Raw genomic sequence first — 18,652 nt, forward strand, 5'->3', positions numbered from 1 at the left:
CTCACTTTGCATCCCTCTCTATCCCCTTCCTGCCTGTTATTTTCTCGTACTGTTTTTTTTATTCCAGCACTTTATTTTCTTCTTTAACTGACATGTTATCTTTCTTTCGTTTTTACGGTGTGTGCAACTGAGTCTAACCCATAGGCGCCGGAGGGAGGGGTCAGAACTGTCAAAATGTCGTGTAGTGTTTGCAGTAGCACCGCCCACCCACCGCTCCCATTGTCAGGCATTCATTGCCAGCGGTGGGCAGCGGTGGCCGAACGGTTTGCGGAGCGGTCTTGTTATCGGAAGGTCGCCAGTTCGAATCCCCGGACCGGCACGTTAAAATTACCACCGCTGAAGTGCCCTTGAGCAAGGCATTGAACCCCTACCATGAAATGTTCTATGAGCAGGGTCTGGCTGTAAACAAGCATCTCGAGCTTAGTCCATTCACCCTGGGTAAACAATGAACTTTGCTTTGCTTTGCCTATCGGCCAAATAGCTGCTTGTTGTTCTGGAGCTTGCCGTGATCAACTGGCCAGACATGCTAATTACTTCTAATAAACAAGTCGTGATCTTTATCTGCCCCTTATTCAAAATGACGGCCGTCGGCCTGTGTAGCGTGTAAGCTGTGACTGTCTCCCGAGTCCTGCATCATGTTGACAAACTTCACAAACAGGCTTGCTGCCTCTCTTTCTCTCTCTCTCTCTCTTTCTCTCTCTCTCTGTCTCTGTCTGTCTGTCTCTCTCACTCTCACTGCTGCGCCCCATACAAAACATTAATTTATTGCAGATTTGCAGTTTGTCCAGCTGCGGACATAAGTTATTTTATTATTATTATGCATGTCATAAGAAGTTTGGATAACACTATTGCTAACATGTGTTAACTATACACAATTAAATTGTAGGCCTAACCTTTTGCCAACCTTTTGCCAACCCCGTTTCGGCCTAAACAGGCCGAAACGCGTTCGTTATCAACGTCAGAGGTAAATAAATTCATATCAAAAGGACATACAATGAGTGCTGGCATTTTCTTCATTTCAACTTATTATTATTATCATTTATCTTTGAGACACGTCTGTGTGTCCTAATTTAAAACCGTATACACTTTATTAAGACTCCTATAGGCTTAGCCTGTTCTTCGTTACCATGCAGAACAATTAAGCTACTGCGTCACAGCTGAGCGGATCAAGCTTCTCAACCATCCGTCACCTAAAAACTTACCTTCGTTCGTTCAATGATTACTGAAAAACGCGCGATTTTCTTGCACATAGACAAAGACTTGACTGATGAGTTGTATTTTAATGAAGTGCTGAAAAGAGAAAAGCTTCTGTTTGGGGAATGACAGTCGCACAAGATAGGTAGGCCACTTGAACCTGTGGCTGCTATCTATGCATGCATGCTGAACAAAAGGCTACATTTCAACCAAAAGCACAAGTCAACACAAAAGCTGCTACTTTGAGGACGAAACCATGAAAAGCACTAAAGCTTGAATTTCCCTTAAAGTCAGGAAAGTACCATTCAACCTTTTATTTATTTTCTTAGAAATGAATTGAGGGCAGAGCCTTCATTTTCAATGATGTTGAGATTACAGAAGGCATAATACAAGTGTAGCCTTAGGCTAATATTATTGAAATAAGAACAGCAGGATGAAACAATGTATGTATTGTGAAAACATTTATAATTTTTAAATCAAATTCTTTATCCAGAGCTATACAATCGTCATCTACACATTAAAGTGCTTATAGTTAGGTGTGCTAACTAAAGTCTGAGGAGTCTATTTGGTTACATAATAATTTCTCTCTGTGGACACCAAAATGGACTTGACGTCAACACATGACCACGCCCACCATGACGGCACAATATAGCCACGCCCCCAGAATTATCCCCCTACTTTTGTCCACCAGGCGGTGCCCCTGCAACCTCGATTATGAGCACTGAGTGGAGTGCCTGGCGCTAATCTTGCTGGATCAATCACAGAGCCTAATGCATTGTGCACACTGCCAGTAGGTCACAGAAGTATACTTCCAATATTTGTTTTCCACATGTTTTATACTTTTTTAAATATCTTACTGAGTTTTTAAGAAGATGCTCTGATCAGGCTGAAATCCTGACCAAATTTTAAGTCATATGTCATCGACAAGTCAATTGAGGCGGTCGCACAGCTCACACCCACGCTCCAAAAACACTATTATTATTTTAAAGGGCACAAATTACGTTTTGGCATTCCTCCGTTAAGGTCGAAGTAACATCATGATATACTGTATGACTGACAACGTCGCAGGCTGGAGGCACACTGTTCTCATGTGGATCCTGAGATTCACACGATGTGATTTTTCTTTTGTGTCTGCTCTTAAGGGTTACAATTTACAAATGATATGAACAGCGAGGATTTTACAGTGAACCCTGCCTCCCAACCATTGGTTTCTCTCCCTCCCCTCTGGACATCTCCTTTCCTATTTGCACCTCTCTTCGCCTCTCCTCATCAATCCATCTCCTTTCCCCCTCCTATATCTTCTCCTCTCTCCGCCCTATCTTGTCTTTCCTTTCTTCTGCCTGTCTCCTTTTCTTTCTTGTCCTTTTGGTTTTCTCTCACCCGCTCCTTGCTTCTCTCGCCAACGCTCTGCATTCTCTTCTGCCCCCCCACTCAGTCCTCTACATCTGCTCTGCCTCTTCTCTCCGCCCTCAGCCTCTGCCAATCCCATTCTCTGATGTCATACTGTATCGGATCAATCAGGGGTCATTGATCTTTCTGTATTTTAGTGGGCGTGTCCCTCATTATTAAGCCAGACTATTACTCTATCATTAATCTAGATCAGACCATTAGTGAATCATTAATCTGTGTCGCCGAGCCTGATGATTGGGTCAGCAGTAACCTTTGACCTGTTGGTTGCCGCAGCAACAGGAATTGCATTAGTCACACTACATTCCGTCTGTCAGCTGCTGTTTAACAGCTAATTGGCTGCTATGAGGAGTTGTTAAATAAAGACTATTACCATGAGGATTGGTTAATTATTCGTATCTTCTTCATATCAGATTTATCTGGCCAGAACTAGACCCTGGAATATGGGGGGTGGAAATAGCCTATGCTGTATAATATATTATTATACTTAAAAAAAAAGAAAGAAGAAAAATCCTGCTTTTTATTTTGTACTATGGACCTCATGTCTGCATACTTACCACAGGCTAGCACATTTTATACTGTACTGTATCTCTATATATCTCTGTCTTGTGCACGCACGCGCACACCTGCGCGTGCACACAAACAAACATTTACAGTTTACACAATTTACAGTATACGGGCAGAACTTGGTTTAGCTGTAAGAACAGTTAGCGATTTGCCCTATATAGTACTGTATGCTTTATATCTACGTACAACACAGTGCCTATACCCTACACAGTAACCTTTGCTTTCTTTTGGTACAAAGGCCTATGCCCTATGGCTTAGACAGTGTACTGTTAGGTGATGTAACACATTGTGAGCCAAATGTGCTGCTGTCTCAAAGCTGTTGGCACTGTGTGAATTTCACTGACAAACAGGTGAATCGGATTTGTCACTCACAGATGTTTTTGCACTGGGTTATGTTTTTCTTTCCCTCGTCTCTTCGTCTGATAGGCTATTTATTGTCTCCACCAGGCCGAAGGCATGGGGAGAGAGTATGTTTTGCACTCCGTGTGTGTGTGTGTGTGTGTGAGAGTCCGTCCGTGTGTGTATGTGTGTGCGTCCGTCTGTTACCAGCTAATCTCCGGCACCATTAATAACCCGGTCGATGCCAAATTTTGCACACACACTCCCTGGATGCCAACGATGAACCTCTGCCCCTCTTTGGATATTACTCCTCCAGATCCTTTCCAAAAATCCCACAAATCGTTATACACACTATCTCTAGGCATGTGTTCAAGGCGGATCTGTCCAATATTTCATATTCTAATTGGCCAACATTTAAAGTTTGCAGGATTGGCCTGTTTTGAACAAAAAGCCTCAAATCATGAACGCAGCGTGCAATTTACGTGAAATCTTTCACTGACTTTCCTACTATAGGCTGAGGAATATATCCCACCCTTTTCACATTGGCCTGTTATAGCGCCACCAACAGGTGGATTTTTGCAAAACACATTTTTGGAACAAAATGCCTCAAATCATCCAATTGCCATCCAAGGCATAAGAAGAAATGGAAATGTTCACATTGGCCTATTATAGCGCCACCAGGAGGCCACAACCTGACCTGCCCTGGTGAAGACCTGTGTCCCGAGGGGGACTTTATCTAGTTTGTATAATCTGTCTGTCATTGTCTTGTGTAATTGTATAGGCTGTAGCCTACTTTTCCGTTATCTTTTCTGTCAATGTGGCACTGCATTAATGTTAAGAATCAGAATGGCAATAGTCTTTATTCTCACATCACTTGTTTATAGGTGTAAAAGAAGTGGGTGTAATTCATTTCCCCCCCCCACCTTTTTTGCATACGCTCCATCACTTGTTTACAGGTGTAAAGAAGTGGGTGAAATTCTTTTTTTTTTTATCACTTGTGTTGTTTTCCAGAAGGAGGAAGAAGAAAAAGGAGGGTTGCGTGCAGGGAGAGGAGAGCAGCCAGGGAGAAAAAATAGTATATTAAATAGGCCTATAAGCTTGTCAGAACATACAAAAATCAAGATATCTAAGCCTATATAAGCCTATACAAAATCAGCAGATATCGCATAGCGAAGGTGCATAATAATTAGACAAGATGCAAAAATAAAACATTTATTTTCGTATAGGTTAGTTTGGGTTTGTTTTTCATCTGTGTAGTGATACAATAGGCTATACCTTCTTTCAGTTAGCCAATTCGATCGATCCTCTAGCTGTGACACTATAATGCAGTGTGGTGGTGACGGGGTTAAAAGCTACCATAGGGTGCTGGGCGCAGACCGCGGTCTCGTGCTGGAGGGTCTCACATCACAGGCAGCAGAACAAGTGTCATCAGGGTGAGGAGGAGCTGATCAGAGCCACAGCGAGCTGTCTGTGTGTGTGTGACTTGTGTGTGTGGAGGAAAGAAGAAAAAACTCCTGCTTCATCATGTTTTAACTGAGGAAACCAAACAGTTACCCGTGCGCCTGCTGCACCCTGGATGGTATATGGAAATAATGGAATATATTTTTTTCCTTCGAGGGTGATGGATTTCAGTATCTGGAATGTGTTTTATTTTTTTTAAAGCACAATAGTTTCTTGTGCTTGCTTTTTCCCCAGAGGGGTTTTTCCCCAGTTTTCTATTCTGTTTTATTTCTCTCTCTGTGGGAATCTTAATCTGTATTTTGTTCAAAAAGGTCTTGCCGATGAAAGTCTTTTGAGATGAAATACGACGGCACGACTTTGGATTTATCTTTTGCATGTGCGCGGCTCGTGCCCAGTCTCGCGCAGCCTGTTGTCGGCGGGGGATAACGCACAAGTTTTGCCGCGGAGCAGCCGGAGCCGGTCTGTTGAGGCGCGGCGGGGCGCACGCGGTGGAGCACACCGGGGGGCACGCCGTGTTTCGGTCACGTTGTTGTTATCGCAGGAGGAGGACACCGGTTCCCGGGGAACGCTGATGATGATGATGATGATGATGATGACGAACAGCCCGGGTGGAGGACGGCGGGGTGTCCGCAGCCTGCAGGGAGCCATGGGTCCGAGGTGGGTGCCTCCATCACTGCTGCTGTGCGCTCTGGTGGTGGTGGTGCTGCTCCCGCGGGGCGCCCTGTCCCACCCGCAGCCCTGCCAGGTGCTGAGACGCATCGGCCACACGGTCCGAGTCGGGGCTCTGCACGTCCAGCCCCGGCTGCTCCCCTCGTCCTCCTCCGCCGGCGGCGGGTCGTACGAGGAGGGGGACCGGGAAGCGGCAACAGCTGGCGGTGGGTCTTCGAGGGTGACGCGCGCCCTGCGGGAGTTTTTGTTGTTGGACGAGGAGGAGGAGAAGAGGAGCGGGCAGACAACAACAAGTGTCGGAGGAGGAAGTCCGGTGGGTTTGGGGAGTCTCAGGACTAGAGGCTCGGGGGGTAACGGCCAGCGGGGCGCCAGCAGGAGTAAGAACCTGGCGCGGCAGCGCGAGGAGAGCGCCTCGAGGGAGAGCCGCGTGTTCGCGCCGCGGGACTCGGTGCTGCTGGCCGCCGAGGCGCTCAACCGCGCCGCCATACTGCCCTACAACCTGTCCCTGGAGCTCGTCATGGCCGTGGGGTCCGGGCTGGGCGAGCTGCCCGCGCAGTTCCCCTTCCTTTCCTCCGCCTCCTCCTCCTCCTCGACCCCGGGCGGCGCCGACGCGGAGGCCGAGGTGGAGGACCCGCTGTCGTTCCTGGAGAGCGTGTGTCACACCGTGGTGGTGCAGGGGGTCTCCGCCATGCTCGCCTTCCCGCGGAACCGCGACGAGCTGGTGAAGTTGGAGTTCATCTCCCAGGCGCTCCAGGTGCCCGTCATCAGCGTGGTGCACAAGGAGTTCACGCGCCACAGTGAGGTATGTACAGTATGTAGGCTAATATGGCTGTGTTGGTTCACATGCTCATTGATACCATAATAACAATCACTGTCTGGAATTATTAGAGTAGAAATGCAAGCATGCTCACAACTATGGCTATTTTGGGCATGTCTAACACATGCCCAAATGGGCGCGCGCGTGTATGTGGTTAATTATTAATTAATTCAGTTTCAGTCCTGTCCAGTGGATCCAGTTTCACACCTGTCCTCTGATTGTGTGTGTAGGGTGACCAGATCCAAACTGTTCATTTGAGGGACAGAAGTATGTGGGACAGGACGGGGTTAGCAACTTATCACTGAAGTTACTATTACAAATGCCGTATGTCATACTCGCCCATAGGCCTAATATTGCCCTATAAACTCATCTGGACTCAAGTCTCACATTTTTATTTAAAATGCTAATTCTGGTCATAGGTGTTATGGCCGACTTGGTAGTGTATAGCCTAGGGAATAGGGATATTTCTCATGTTGTTTTAACAGGCTTAAAAACGCATCTTGCAGGAAAAGAGACAATGAGAGAGCTTTACATCAGAAAGCCAACTATTTGTGGACTAACTATTATGGCATTTGAACACTGATGCAATGTGGGACACCTGAAAGGTCTTTGAAATGAGGGACTGTCCCACACAAAGGGGGACATCTGGTGTGTGTGTGTGTGTGTGTGTGTGCGTGTGCGCGTGCGTGTGCGCGCGTGCGTGCGACAAGAAGATGCTGTGAACTTTTCTGTTTGGATGTATGTTCTGTCAAGACCAGAAAGTCGTTTTTTTTAACTTCCGGGTATGATGATGATGTCACGTGCATACCCTCTATATTGCTGTCTCAAAGATAGCGGAGTTGTTGGAGGATAATGTTTCCAAATGCATAATACACAATGACAGCAATGTGTAACTAAACTATTTATTTCGTTTTTCCCCTTTTCATTTTTTTGAGAGATTGATTTGCTTTTACATTCTGCCACAGATAGCTATCTTCCCTAAACCCATCTCCTTAAATCACCTGAATCACTCAATTACTCTTTTGGCTGGTCTATTGTGAAAGCATTATCATGATCAATATACTGCGTGCTCAGGTTGTTTTAACTATTGTCATAAAAAGAGCCATAGTGTGATATAAGCTAATTTAGCGCCATCAATCATTTTGTAGATGAATGTAGGCGTCTCATTTTTGGGGAGTAAAATTGATGGAGCTCTTCTCTTCAATGTAAAAGGTCTTGGATGAGTTGCATTCCAAAGCAGCACACTGATGCTATGCTGCAGAGACCTGATATCTTACTGACAATTTTTAACACACCAAGACCAGATAGACCACACCGAGTGTGCCAACATGTAACCATAAGGGTGTATTTGCCTCATTTGTACACTCTCTAAGTTGAACACTGAGGATTTGACTGTGCAGAGAAGAGATGGCAAGTTGGCAACATAAGTCAAAGACCATAGAAGACCAGAGGTGATAAGATATAGTAGATGAATGGTAATAGATTGTATTATTTATTTCAATATTATGAAACATTCAGAGTATGTCATGGCTCATGGGGCCCAGAATATGAAGTGTATTCTCCCTGGGACAATATATTTCCGAATAGGGCTGAAACATAATATTCCAAGATCCTGATGTCGAACCTCAAAGACTCCATCCATATGGATTATGTTGTTGAATATGATAGTGTAAAATGTCACATGTGGTCATGGGGATCAGAATACGAAACAGAAACTTTTGTTAAAGTGCCATGTGTTAGAAATAGAATTCACTTTTGCTCCTGTAGTAGCCCCAACTAGCCTGGCTCCAGACCATAGACCCCGCCCACTAAGCCCCAACATAAAAATGGTATAGACTGGGAGGCATTTTCGGGTTTCTGATCCGGTCGGGAGCGGAAACAACTTACATCATGTTGTAGTCACTGGTTTGTAGTCATCAGGTCAGAACCACCTTTCAGATCCAGAATTACCCAAAATTTGTTTTCCCGCAATCAAGGGCATAATAATTTTAGGGCCTACCCAATAAAAGCCTTGATGTAGTGTATGAATCCGTCAAGTTTCTTCAAATACGTCTTTAAATAGTTCTTTTGGCTTATCCATCTTTTATTCCTACTCGTAGCGGCTGGCGAGACTAAAAACCAACAGGGGGGATCAAAACAAAGCGACAGCGATTTTGGAACACTGACCAGGTGTTCCTCCGAGGTGGAAAGTCTGGTGACGCGAGGATATAAAAAAAATTAGCATAGCAGGCTCCAGGCTTGACAGCATTACTAAAAAAAATACATGAACATACAGTATAGGATTCGCATTAGTGCAACATTCCAGATGTGGTATTTGACTAGTAGGCAGCAGGCTGACGGAAAGCAATTATGGGAAATATGTTGTAATTGGCTTTGTTTTTCATTTTGATGATATACTGATGCTATATTGGACTTTTCACAACAGTAGCCCGGCACCCGCCCAGACAATAAATCGTAGGGGAAAGAAGGAATACAAACGAGTGGCAGAAGAGTGAATATGAAAAAATAAAAATAAAACTGCAACACAGAACACACTCAATCATGCTGTTCCTGTAATCCCATCTGCCTCAGTGGTAATGTAAACCAGTATGTGCCAAATATGCCAATTTAAGATTATCTGTTGAATTCACCACTGGAATGCCAAACAATGACATTAGGATAATTAGACATTCTTTTATGCTAATCCACTCTCAAATTCAAGGCTTGCAGAAAAAGTGTTACTTTGCCCCACACACACACACACACACACACACACACACACACACACACACACACACACACACACACACACACACACACACACACACACAGGAGTGATAGGGAAATGCCTTTAGGTTGGAATCATTCTGGGTTCATCACTGGTATTGTTCAATTATGTGGGTGCGTGTGCATGCAGGTGTGAGATGAGGGCTGCGCTGGTTATTTCATGATCTTGATACTGACATACGTTCATCCATAATTGTGATTTATTACTAGTATTGTCTAGTAGTGTAAGCAATTCCCGCCACAGTTAAACTTGATAGTGCTTGTTTGGGTTCAATTCAGCCTGGGTACTGAGGCTAGGGTTCAATCAATGTTCTGTGAGTAAACGTAAGTTCAAGGTTTTAGAACAAATGCATGACTCTTTTAATGATTTGACAAGGCAGGTACACCATTAGGAGAGTGAGTGTCCGTCCAATCAAATCACTGCTTCTCTGTCAGAGTTTAATTTTACTGGTTTGCAGGCTATATTCATGCCTGTGGCTAGAGCCCCCCTAGCTTTGAAGCAAGTGTGTATGTGTGCTCGCGTGTGTGTCAATACTTGAAGCAGAGACCTCCTTGGTAACAGTCAACCACATTGTACATTTGCTATACTATCACTCAGTCTCTCACACGCACACACGGACGAATGCATGCACACAGTCACACATACACACATACACACTCACCCCACCATTAGTTAGCCTGAAGGCTTCTGGGACACTTGCCACCGACTGAGCTACGTGTGTGTGTGTGTGTGTGTGTGTGTGTGTGTGTGTGTGTGTGTGTGTGTGTGTGTGTGTGTGTGTGTGTGTGTGTGTGTGTGTGTGTGTGTGTGTGTGTGTGTGTGTGTGTGTGTGTGTGTGTGTGTGTGTGTGTGTGTGTGTGTGTGTGTGTGTGTGTGTGTGTGTGTGTGTGTGTGTGTGTGTGTGTGTGTGTGTGTGTGTGTGGTGGGTGTGGGGTGTGTGTGTGTGTGTCACACAAAAAATGAATGGATAATTTGTGGTTTTGAAACAGAGTTGAGAAGTTTGGAGGCAGCGAGGGGTGAATGGTTTAGCAGGTAAGAGGCTAGGATCTGGAAAAGCTTGAGAACACCTGGAGACGAATTAAAGTTGAGGGAAGGATGCGAAAGTATAGGAACACTTACAGTGTTGCCAGATGGGAAATGTTAAACTATCGTACCAGAGGCTTCAAATCTTAAAGAAGATTATCGTTTACAGCCAAAAGAAGTAAAATTGCAGTATAATTTCTTCACAAAAACAAATGAATTGCTCAAACATTGAAACAGAGGGCACGGTGGCACATTCAGTAGTTCTGTCGCCTCACAGCTAGAAGGTCCTGGGTTCGATTCCTGCTGGGGATGCTGTGGGTGCTGGCGGCGTGTTCTCTCCTCCACGTCATCAGTGCCCATACCTGAGGCGGGGTTGGCGAAAGGGCCTTTCTGTGTGGAGTTTGCATGTTCTCCCCATGTCCCCTAGGGTAGGTAGGTACCTTCACAAAAAACATGCAGTAATCCTGGTCTCTAAACTGCCTCCCCCTGGCCAGCTGGGGCGCCTGATGGAGGGGAAAGGAACTGGTTGGAATAACGTGTTCCTTCGACGCTACGTCCAACCGGGGAAACTCCCCCCTGTCAGGTGTAAAGGAGCAACTTGGACACTCAAGCATGAAGGAAGCATTGCTTTGCGTTGCTCTCCCCAGGTTGGCGGTAGCCTCGGTCCCAGGCTTACTCATCTGCGAAGTCAAGAGAAAAGCCTGGTCACAACCTAAGGCAGAGACGCTATCGGCGGATGTGTCGGTCCGGAACATCCGACAAATGTATTTTCCCCGGATATGATATTATTCCGACCAATCACAACACTTTCATTCACGGAGAATGTAAACTGATTTGTAAAGCATCAACGTAATTTCCTTGAGCGGTACTTCCGACAAAATCCTGCAACTTCCACCCCAAAACAAATGATAGCCTCTACAGCTTAGGTCTTGCCCAGCATGGGTTGGCGGAGGGTGTGTAGAGCCCAGGATCACATTAGATAATTGACACAGGGGTGTAAAATGGGTTACAAAATCATGGGATAAAAATGTAGAAATTAAAACATTGAGAGTGGACGTAGAACACGCACATCGACAGGCTGGGTGCTGGGCTAAAGAAACTTCAGCAGATGATGGATGGAGCCCGCACACCACAGGTACAAAAAAGACGTTCTTTATTGAGAATTCTGACAACGTTTCGATCTATTTGATCTTCATCAGACTGATGAAGATCTGATGAAGATGAAGATCTGATGAAGATCAGAAGACTGATGAAGATCTTCATCAGTCTGATGAAGATCAAATAGACCGAAACGTCAGAATTCTCAATAAAGAACGTATTTTTTGTACCTGTGGTGTCCGGGCTTCATCCATCATCTGCTGAAATTAAAACATTGAAACAACTGTTGTATAAGTAATGAGTATATACAGTATTTATGCTGTAATGCTGTAATGCTGATGTAATGCTGTCTATGGGTTACAGACTGTCTATGCATTTAATATGCTTGCTGTATTTTGTACCGGTGAAAGTATCTCTTTTCAAAATCATCCAAAAAGTCCCTCATATTAGGACTTCAACTTCAACCTCCGTATCAGAGGTTTAATGTGCTGGGGCAGTCAAAGTGTGTTGTGGTCAAAGAGTTTACAGTTGCATAACGCTTACTGTACATTGTGTCCAATTTGGATGTATCCCCCCCCGCTATCTTCTTCACACACTGATGGAGAGCTACAGCCATGCTTGCTCCTGTGGGGGAGCTTGATGCACGTCATGCATCAAGGCAAGGATTGACTAGAAAGACAGACTTTGCCTCAAAGTACAAATCTAGGATTAGATTTCCTTATCTTAATCCATTATGTGTATGTAAACGTCAAAGTAGATTGTGAATCAGCAGTCGGGGAATTTAGCAAATACATGAACTTTCTTTTAAAATGGCACAATTATCATACATTTGGGCATTATTTGGCATTGTTGATCGTATATTAAAATTAGGGTAAAATTATCGTACAAATACTGTATAATGATTATCATACATCTGGCTGGCACTCATGAGGATGCACAATACTTGCACTTAACCACTTTCAACAGCAGGACATATTTTCATTCTAGAGACAAAATTATTCAGACATTTCAAAAAATTGCTGACCGACCCATCTTATCGCGAAAGGTTGCGAGCTTGTACATTTCACTATTCTTCAGATGACAAACAATATCGGCTTAAATGTTTACCTTCATTTCTTTTAGTTCGACTCTATTGTAACTATACAGAAGGTTTTTTTATTTGATCTGTGGCCCATCTTTACAGAACCGTAACAATATCGTTTATTTTTCAGCACTTGATGTTCCAATTACTGTTAAATGATGGTTAGAAATGGGATGCAGATTTTGTGCAATGTTGTACGGTAAATTGGATCAGGGTTAAGTCAAATTTGCATATGTCATGTAATAGATCTAACACAGCACAAGAGCACATGCAGCAAAAATAGGTACATTTGATGTTTAAAAAGGACGCTTGTTCTCCAGTTACTGCACACTGGGTTGGAGGGGATTGTGGTGAAAGCAGCATTGCTTAATTGCACCACAGCCCAGGGTACGTTGTTTTTCTTCTTAGAAGTCCTACTGTAGCTGCTGTTTTGAATCCTGCATCTCCTTCCAGACGGCAGGAGGTTGAACAAGTGATGGCTGGGGTGGGATGGATCTTTAATGATGTTGTGAGACTGCCGCAAGGTGCCACAGGCACTGTGAGGTGTAGTTTGAGTACCAGATAGGTCCCGATGACGCACGTGTTCACTGTCATATCATACCACACTTTCATGCAGTATGTCTGTAATGCTCACACAAGAGCACTGCAATAGATTAAGTTCACAATACTGTAGATTATGCCTAATTGTTCACTTGAAGTTCTACAAGTTTTACTTGGGAAATCCTTGCTAAAACATTTCCCAATACTCTTCTTTAATTTCAACTACGCCATTTCTTCCGCAAATACAGATAAGAGAGCCATTATCGTCTCAATGCCGTTACCCCATTTGTTTTAACTCACTATCAATTTATACTCGCTCACTTGACCACTTACATTTGACTTTGTTCAGGTGGCAGGCTGTGACAAAGCAAGGAGAGCATATCATTGCTGTAAAGCAGCAGAAGAAACCTTGTATCTTATTTATTTTGTCGTACAAGAGTGTCTCGCAAAAGTAGAGACAATGGCCAGTGTACAAGCTTTAAGTTGCAAGCTTGCAGATAGATGCTATTTTTGATCAATTTGGGCGTACCAGGGTTCCGCCCGACAGCGATGATGTTCAACTTGCATGGTCATGTGGTTCATCGTGAGCCGTCACAGTTCCAGCCTGGCACGCAGTGAAATGTTGAACACAAAGTGCCTGCCAGTGTCCAAGCACCCACTGTCGGTTACTCCAGCTCTCTGACCCAGATAAATAAGCCCAGCTCTCCAGCTGGGCTCTCTCTGGTGTGTGTATATTGGGAGTACGTTTAGAGGGATTTTGTTTAAATATCACATGGTTTAGCCCCTATAAGCTCACGACCAAGTTGAAAAGCAACCTAACTTCATCACATAATGGGAGTACGTTTAGAAAGATGACTATATAACATTTTTAATATCACATGTTAGTATAGCTCAACACCAGTCCTGACATCACTTGTTCATCCCTTGGGTCACAGAAGTTATTTCTCTATGGAGAATAATATTTTGTCATCTCGTATCAGAAATGTGGTCCAAAAATAAACAAATTGTCCCTATATGTCGCTATTGTCAGGGTGGTGTCTCTGTATCGTTTACGATAGTCAATCGCTCATATTTGATAGTTATTTTATCCACACGGTACAGTATGTCTCACAAAATGAAGAGATGAAGAGAGTTATTGGTGAATCTTCATAGCAGGTGTTTAAACTGTGGAATCATAAGCAATTATGTTGCATTGATTTTGATTTGGTCCTCCTTACTTCACCATAATGTGCGGGTTCTAAACAAAAGATCAGGGAAGAACGGCAATAAATCATTTAGACCAGTAAACAAAGACCCTTTTCATGTTTTTTCAGACTCAAAATGTTTGCCATGAGTACATGCCAGGGTATGGGAGGCTGCTGATGGTGCTGTGTTTACACACACACACACACACACACACACACACACACACACACACACACACACACACACACACACACACACACACACACACACACACACACACGCCTTTCTCACCACTGCTCATGTGTTTTAATGTATCAATTATTCCACTTTATGGGTATTTCACGCTTTGCATTTAAACATTTCCAGCCTGTTACTTTGTTATTGGCTTTTTTTCTTTAGCTTCTTCCTGACTGACCATGTAACGGTGTGAAATTGCACAGTATTGTGTGTTATCGATCTACTACAGAATCCAGTAATTTAAGGTATCTGCCCCTCGCCCCCTTTCAATGAAATATACATCATGAAAAGAAACGAGTGTGTGTGCGTGTGCATGTTTAATTGAGACTCTTGCTTTAGCATTGAAACATTTATATTCTTGTAGAGCGTGTTGATTTGCTATTTTCACCAACCTTTTTTTGCAGAATGTTTGTCTAACAAGACACCTAATCATTAGTTCACAATAGACACTTAATACTGTACAGTACAACCCTGTCCTTGTCTGTTTATTTCTAAGTGGTGCAACCACTTTAAGGAGCTTTGTGTGTCTCTGGCTGCCTGGGTCTGTCCCTGGCTGGCTGGCTGGCCGGGTCTGAGCACGGAAATAGCGTTTGGTTGGTTTTCACAACCAAGTGTCACTGTTGCGCAGCCTAACACGCACGCGCACACACACACACACACACACACACACACACACACACACACACACACACACACACACACACACACACACACACACACACACACACACACACACACACACACACACACACACAAACTATATATACTCCACACGGAGTTGCACCACTTACTTCACACGGGTGTGATTTTTCAAGTAAAGTAGAATATTCAGCCACCACACATTGGTATTTTCCTTCCAACTACACATATTGCATGATGATAGGGCAGCTGCAAATTTCAAGAATTCAGCCCTGAGCCCTGTGCGATAAACCATTTCAGACCCTTGGTACATCTGCCAGCCCTTCATAGCCCCCCAGGTCCACCGTCCCTGGCTGGCTACTATTTCCAGCCAGCTGGAATGTACATGGTATACCAGTGTCCCAAACAATTGGTGCGGGACCCACTTTTGGATCACCCCCAACCACTGTTGTATATACACTTGCGGTCAAGTTGCGGAACAGCCTGCACTTTGCATATAATAATAATAATAATAATGAATTGCATTTTTATAGCGCTTTTCCAAGTGCTCAAAGCGCTTTACAATGGTTCATTCATTCATACATTGGGAGGTGAAGCGGCGAACAGTCGACGCCAGCGTCCTCACTTCCCACATTCACACACCAATGGTGGCAAGCTTACACCGACCGACTCATTGGAGGCAATGTAGGGTTCAGTGTCTTGCCCAAGGACACTGTGGACAGGAGGAGCCGGGATTCGAACCGCTGACCCAGGGATCATTGGACGACCTGCTCTACCTCCTGAGCCACAGCCGCCCGCTCGCACATCGCACAGGAACTCCAAAGCATAGATGGAGAGTAGAGTGATCTTAATACTGTCTTATGAATACATCACGCATCATGCAGCTGTCCAGGGTTGACCAAGGAAATGAATACACAAAGAGGGTGAGGTAACCATCACACTCTTTGTGTATTCATCAACCATCTATGGTTGATACGAGTTCACACAGTAACATCCTCAGGGTTAATTGAACTATGCACTAAGGATTTTCTTTTTTTTTTTTTTTTTTACTGTGCAGCAGAATAGTGAGTTGGGGGCTACCGGTATGCTTCTTATAGGATTTCCTGCTAGTCAGTTCCTCTGGGGAATCTGTAATTTTGCAAAATAGTGGAATGTTGTATCATTAGGTAATAAGCCTATAGATGACACTCATGTTTGTAGTTATACATTAAATCAACAAGGTCACCATTATATTATTACTAGTAAAAAGTATATAAATAAGACTAAAGAAAAGTTCATGGATTATCAGAACCCACTTTATTTCAGGTACACTATAATATAGTCATATATATCATATAGTGACTATATGACAGCTGTGCTTTATTAATAATTGACACTTAAGTGAATTACTGGAGAGAATGAGTCAGACCATTTACTTATTAGTCTGAAGCTTCTAAGTAGGTTTGAATGGAGAGGCGCAGACATTTTGCATACTGATATAAACTATAATCTACTGTACGATTATGGCAATTCTTACTTTTATCTGCAGTTGTACAATCATTTGTATCATATAGGCTGCAACTACCACAGATTAACCCACAATGTCTAGCCATCAGTGGTCAACAAGTTGCTGAGTCTACACTAACATAAGCTGACTGGAAGTCAACTGTTGTCAGACTTGTCAATTAGGCTGTCTAGGTATAATTTCAAGTCAGAAATTATTACTTTATATTGTGATTATATTCTACACATAATATCACAAATATTCACCAACCATTTGAAAGATTTTTCTTTGGTTAAAGGGACACTTCACCCTTTTTTGCAAAATAATATATGTTAATGACGTTTAGAAGATTTAGAACACTTTCCTGGGGGTCTTTATGTGTGTAATATGTGGTTTTAGATATTTTAGATTTTAGCAGTGAGCCCAGTGTCTCTGATGTCATGGCCACTGGGCTCACTTACTTCCTGGACTACATGTTGTCTCAGTAAGACAGCCCTCCACCTATCCACAAGGAGGAGCAGTGCACCAAAGCATTATGGGAATTGTAGTCCAGGAAGTAAGTGAGCCCAGTGTCCATGACATCAGAGACACTGGGCTCACTGCTAAAATATCTAAAACCACATATTAGACACATAAAGACCCAGGGAAGTGTTCTAAATCTTCTAAACGTCATTAAGTGTCCCTTTAATGATCGAATCAAAGCAAGACCAACATGCAGCTGCTCGTTCTAGTCCCTTCATCACCTTGACCTTCATGACATAGAAGTTGTCATTTGTGAACATGAACAATACACAAGGACATCGTAACATACCACAGCCTTTGTTAGACTTTCCAGCTTTTATGCCACATACGTACACATACAAGCTCAAAACGCCTCTCGGTGCGAGATGCTATTTATCTGTGGAACCTTGGTAAATGGTAAATGGTGCATTTATATAGCGCCTTTATCCAAGGCGCTTTACAGAGATTGTGCATTACATTCACCCATTCACACACCGATGGCAGCGGAAACCATGCAAGGCACCAACTAGCACATCGGGAGCAATTAGGGATTCAGTGTCTTGCTCAAGGACACTTTGACAGTAACTCTGGGGGAGCCCGGGTTCGAACTGGCAACCTTGCGGTTGCCATCCAGGCACTCTACCCCTGAGTCGTACTAAATGTAATGCCTATAATGCCTACAATTTCAAGTGCTTGTCAGGGTGGGGTGTCCCCTGTTCAGATATGATTGTTTTGGGGGGTTGCAGCCTGAAAAGTTTGGGAACCCTTGATGTAGAGTTGGGGCTGTCTTGCCTCATTGTGAAACATCTTCCCCCCTCGTTATAGAGCTGAACAAAGAGAGGGTTGCAGATTTAGCTGGATCACAGTACCGCGGGATCACAGCCAAGAATAAATCCCTGACCCTGGGGTAGAGGGAGTAGTGAGAGTCAGACCGTGATGCCATGTGGTCTTTTTTTTATTTCACCAAAGAACATAGTTCCAGATCTGAAATGAATTCTGGCATATAATTGGTTCTGATGGTGTTTCTGTTTTCTGCTGCAACGGTAATGCTTCCCATTGTAGACAATCAGCAGATTATGGAGAGGAATAAGGATTATTGTCCAATTTGCATTAATCATGTTGCTCATTAGAGCAACATGATTAATGAGATACATGAAATTAACCAATAGACGACTCTCAGGGATTTTTGTGCATGGCTTGTGTAAAAGTTGTGGAATCAATTGAAACAAAAGTGTTGAAGTATGACTGCGCATGTTTGTGTGTTTGTGTATACAGTTTGTGCACATTAGGCATATTATACATGTTGTATAATATCCCTACCTTCAAAATCGCACTGAAAACCCACCTGCTTATATTAGCCTTTCCAAGTTGACTTAATTTTAACTTGTTACATTTACTGTTTTATTGCTTTTAATTCTTTTATTTGTTTTTTTCCCTAATGAAGTTGTTATTTTTTTGTATGTTCTCTCTCCTAGCCCCCACACATGTAAAGCGTCTTTTAGTACTTATAGGGTAATACTGGGCAAAGAGGCAATGCTAATTTACTACTGCCCCAAAGGCTCTGCATTCTAAGACATCTACTCTATAAAGTGTACTTCATGGACATCTATCACTTGTCTTCCCCAACTATCCTACATCTTGTGT

The 18,652-nt window shown here is 43.6% G+C and overlaps 1 protein-coding gene across 1 annotated transcript in view; it reads left to right on the top strand.

The window, feature by feature from the left end:
- Positions 1-4,889: 4,889 nt before the first annotated feature.
- LOC306939196 (glutamate receptor ionotropic, NMDA 3A-like) overlaps positions 4,890-18,652 on the top strand; it is a 92,181-nt gene continuing 78,418 nt past the window's right edge. Inside the window, exon 1 of the mRNA XM_079523737.1 lies at positions 4,890-6,439. Within this exon, the coding sequence (XP_079379863.1) occupies positions 5,540-6,439 (900 nt within the window). The 5' untranslated portion in view covers positions 4,890-5,539. The remainder of the gene's footprint in view (positions 6,440-18,652) is intronic.

This window comes from Electrona antarctica (genome assembly GCF_951216825.1).
Source record: "Electrona antarctica genome assembly, chromosome: 16".
NCBI lineage: Eukaryota > Metazoa > Chordata > Actinopteri > Myctophiformes > Myctophidae > Electrona > Electrona antarctica.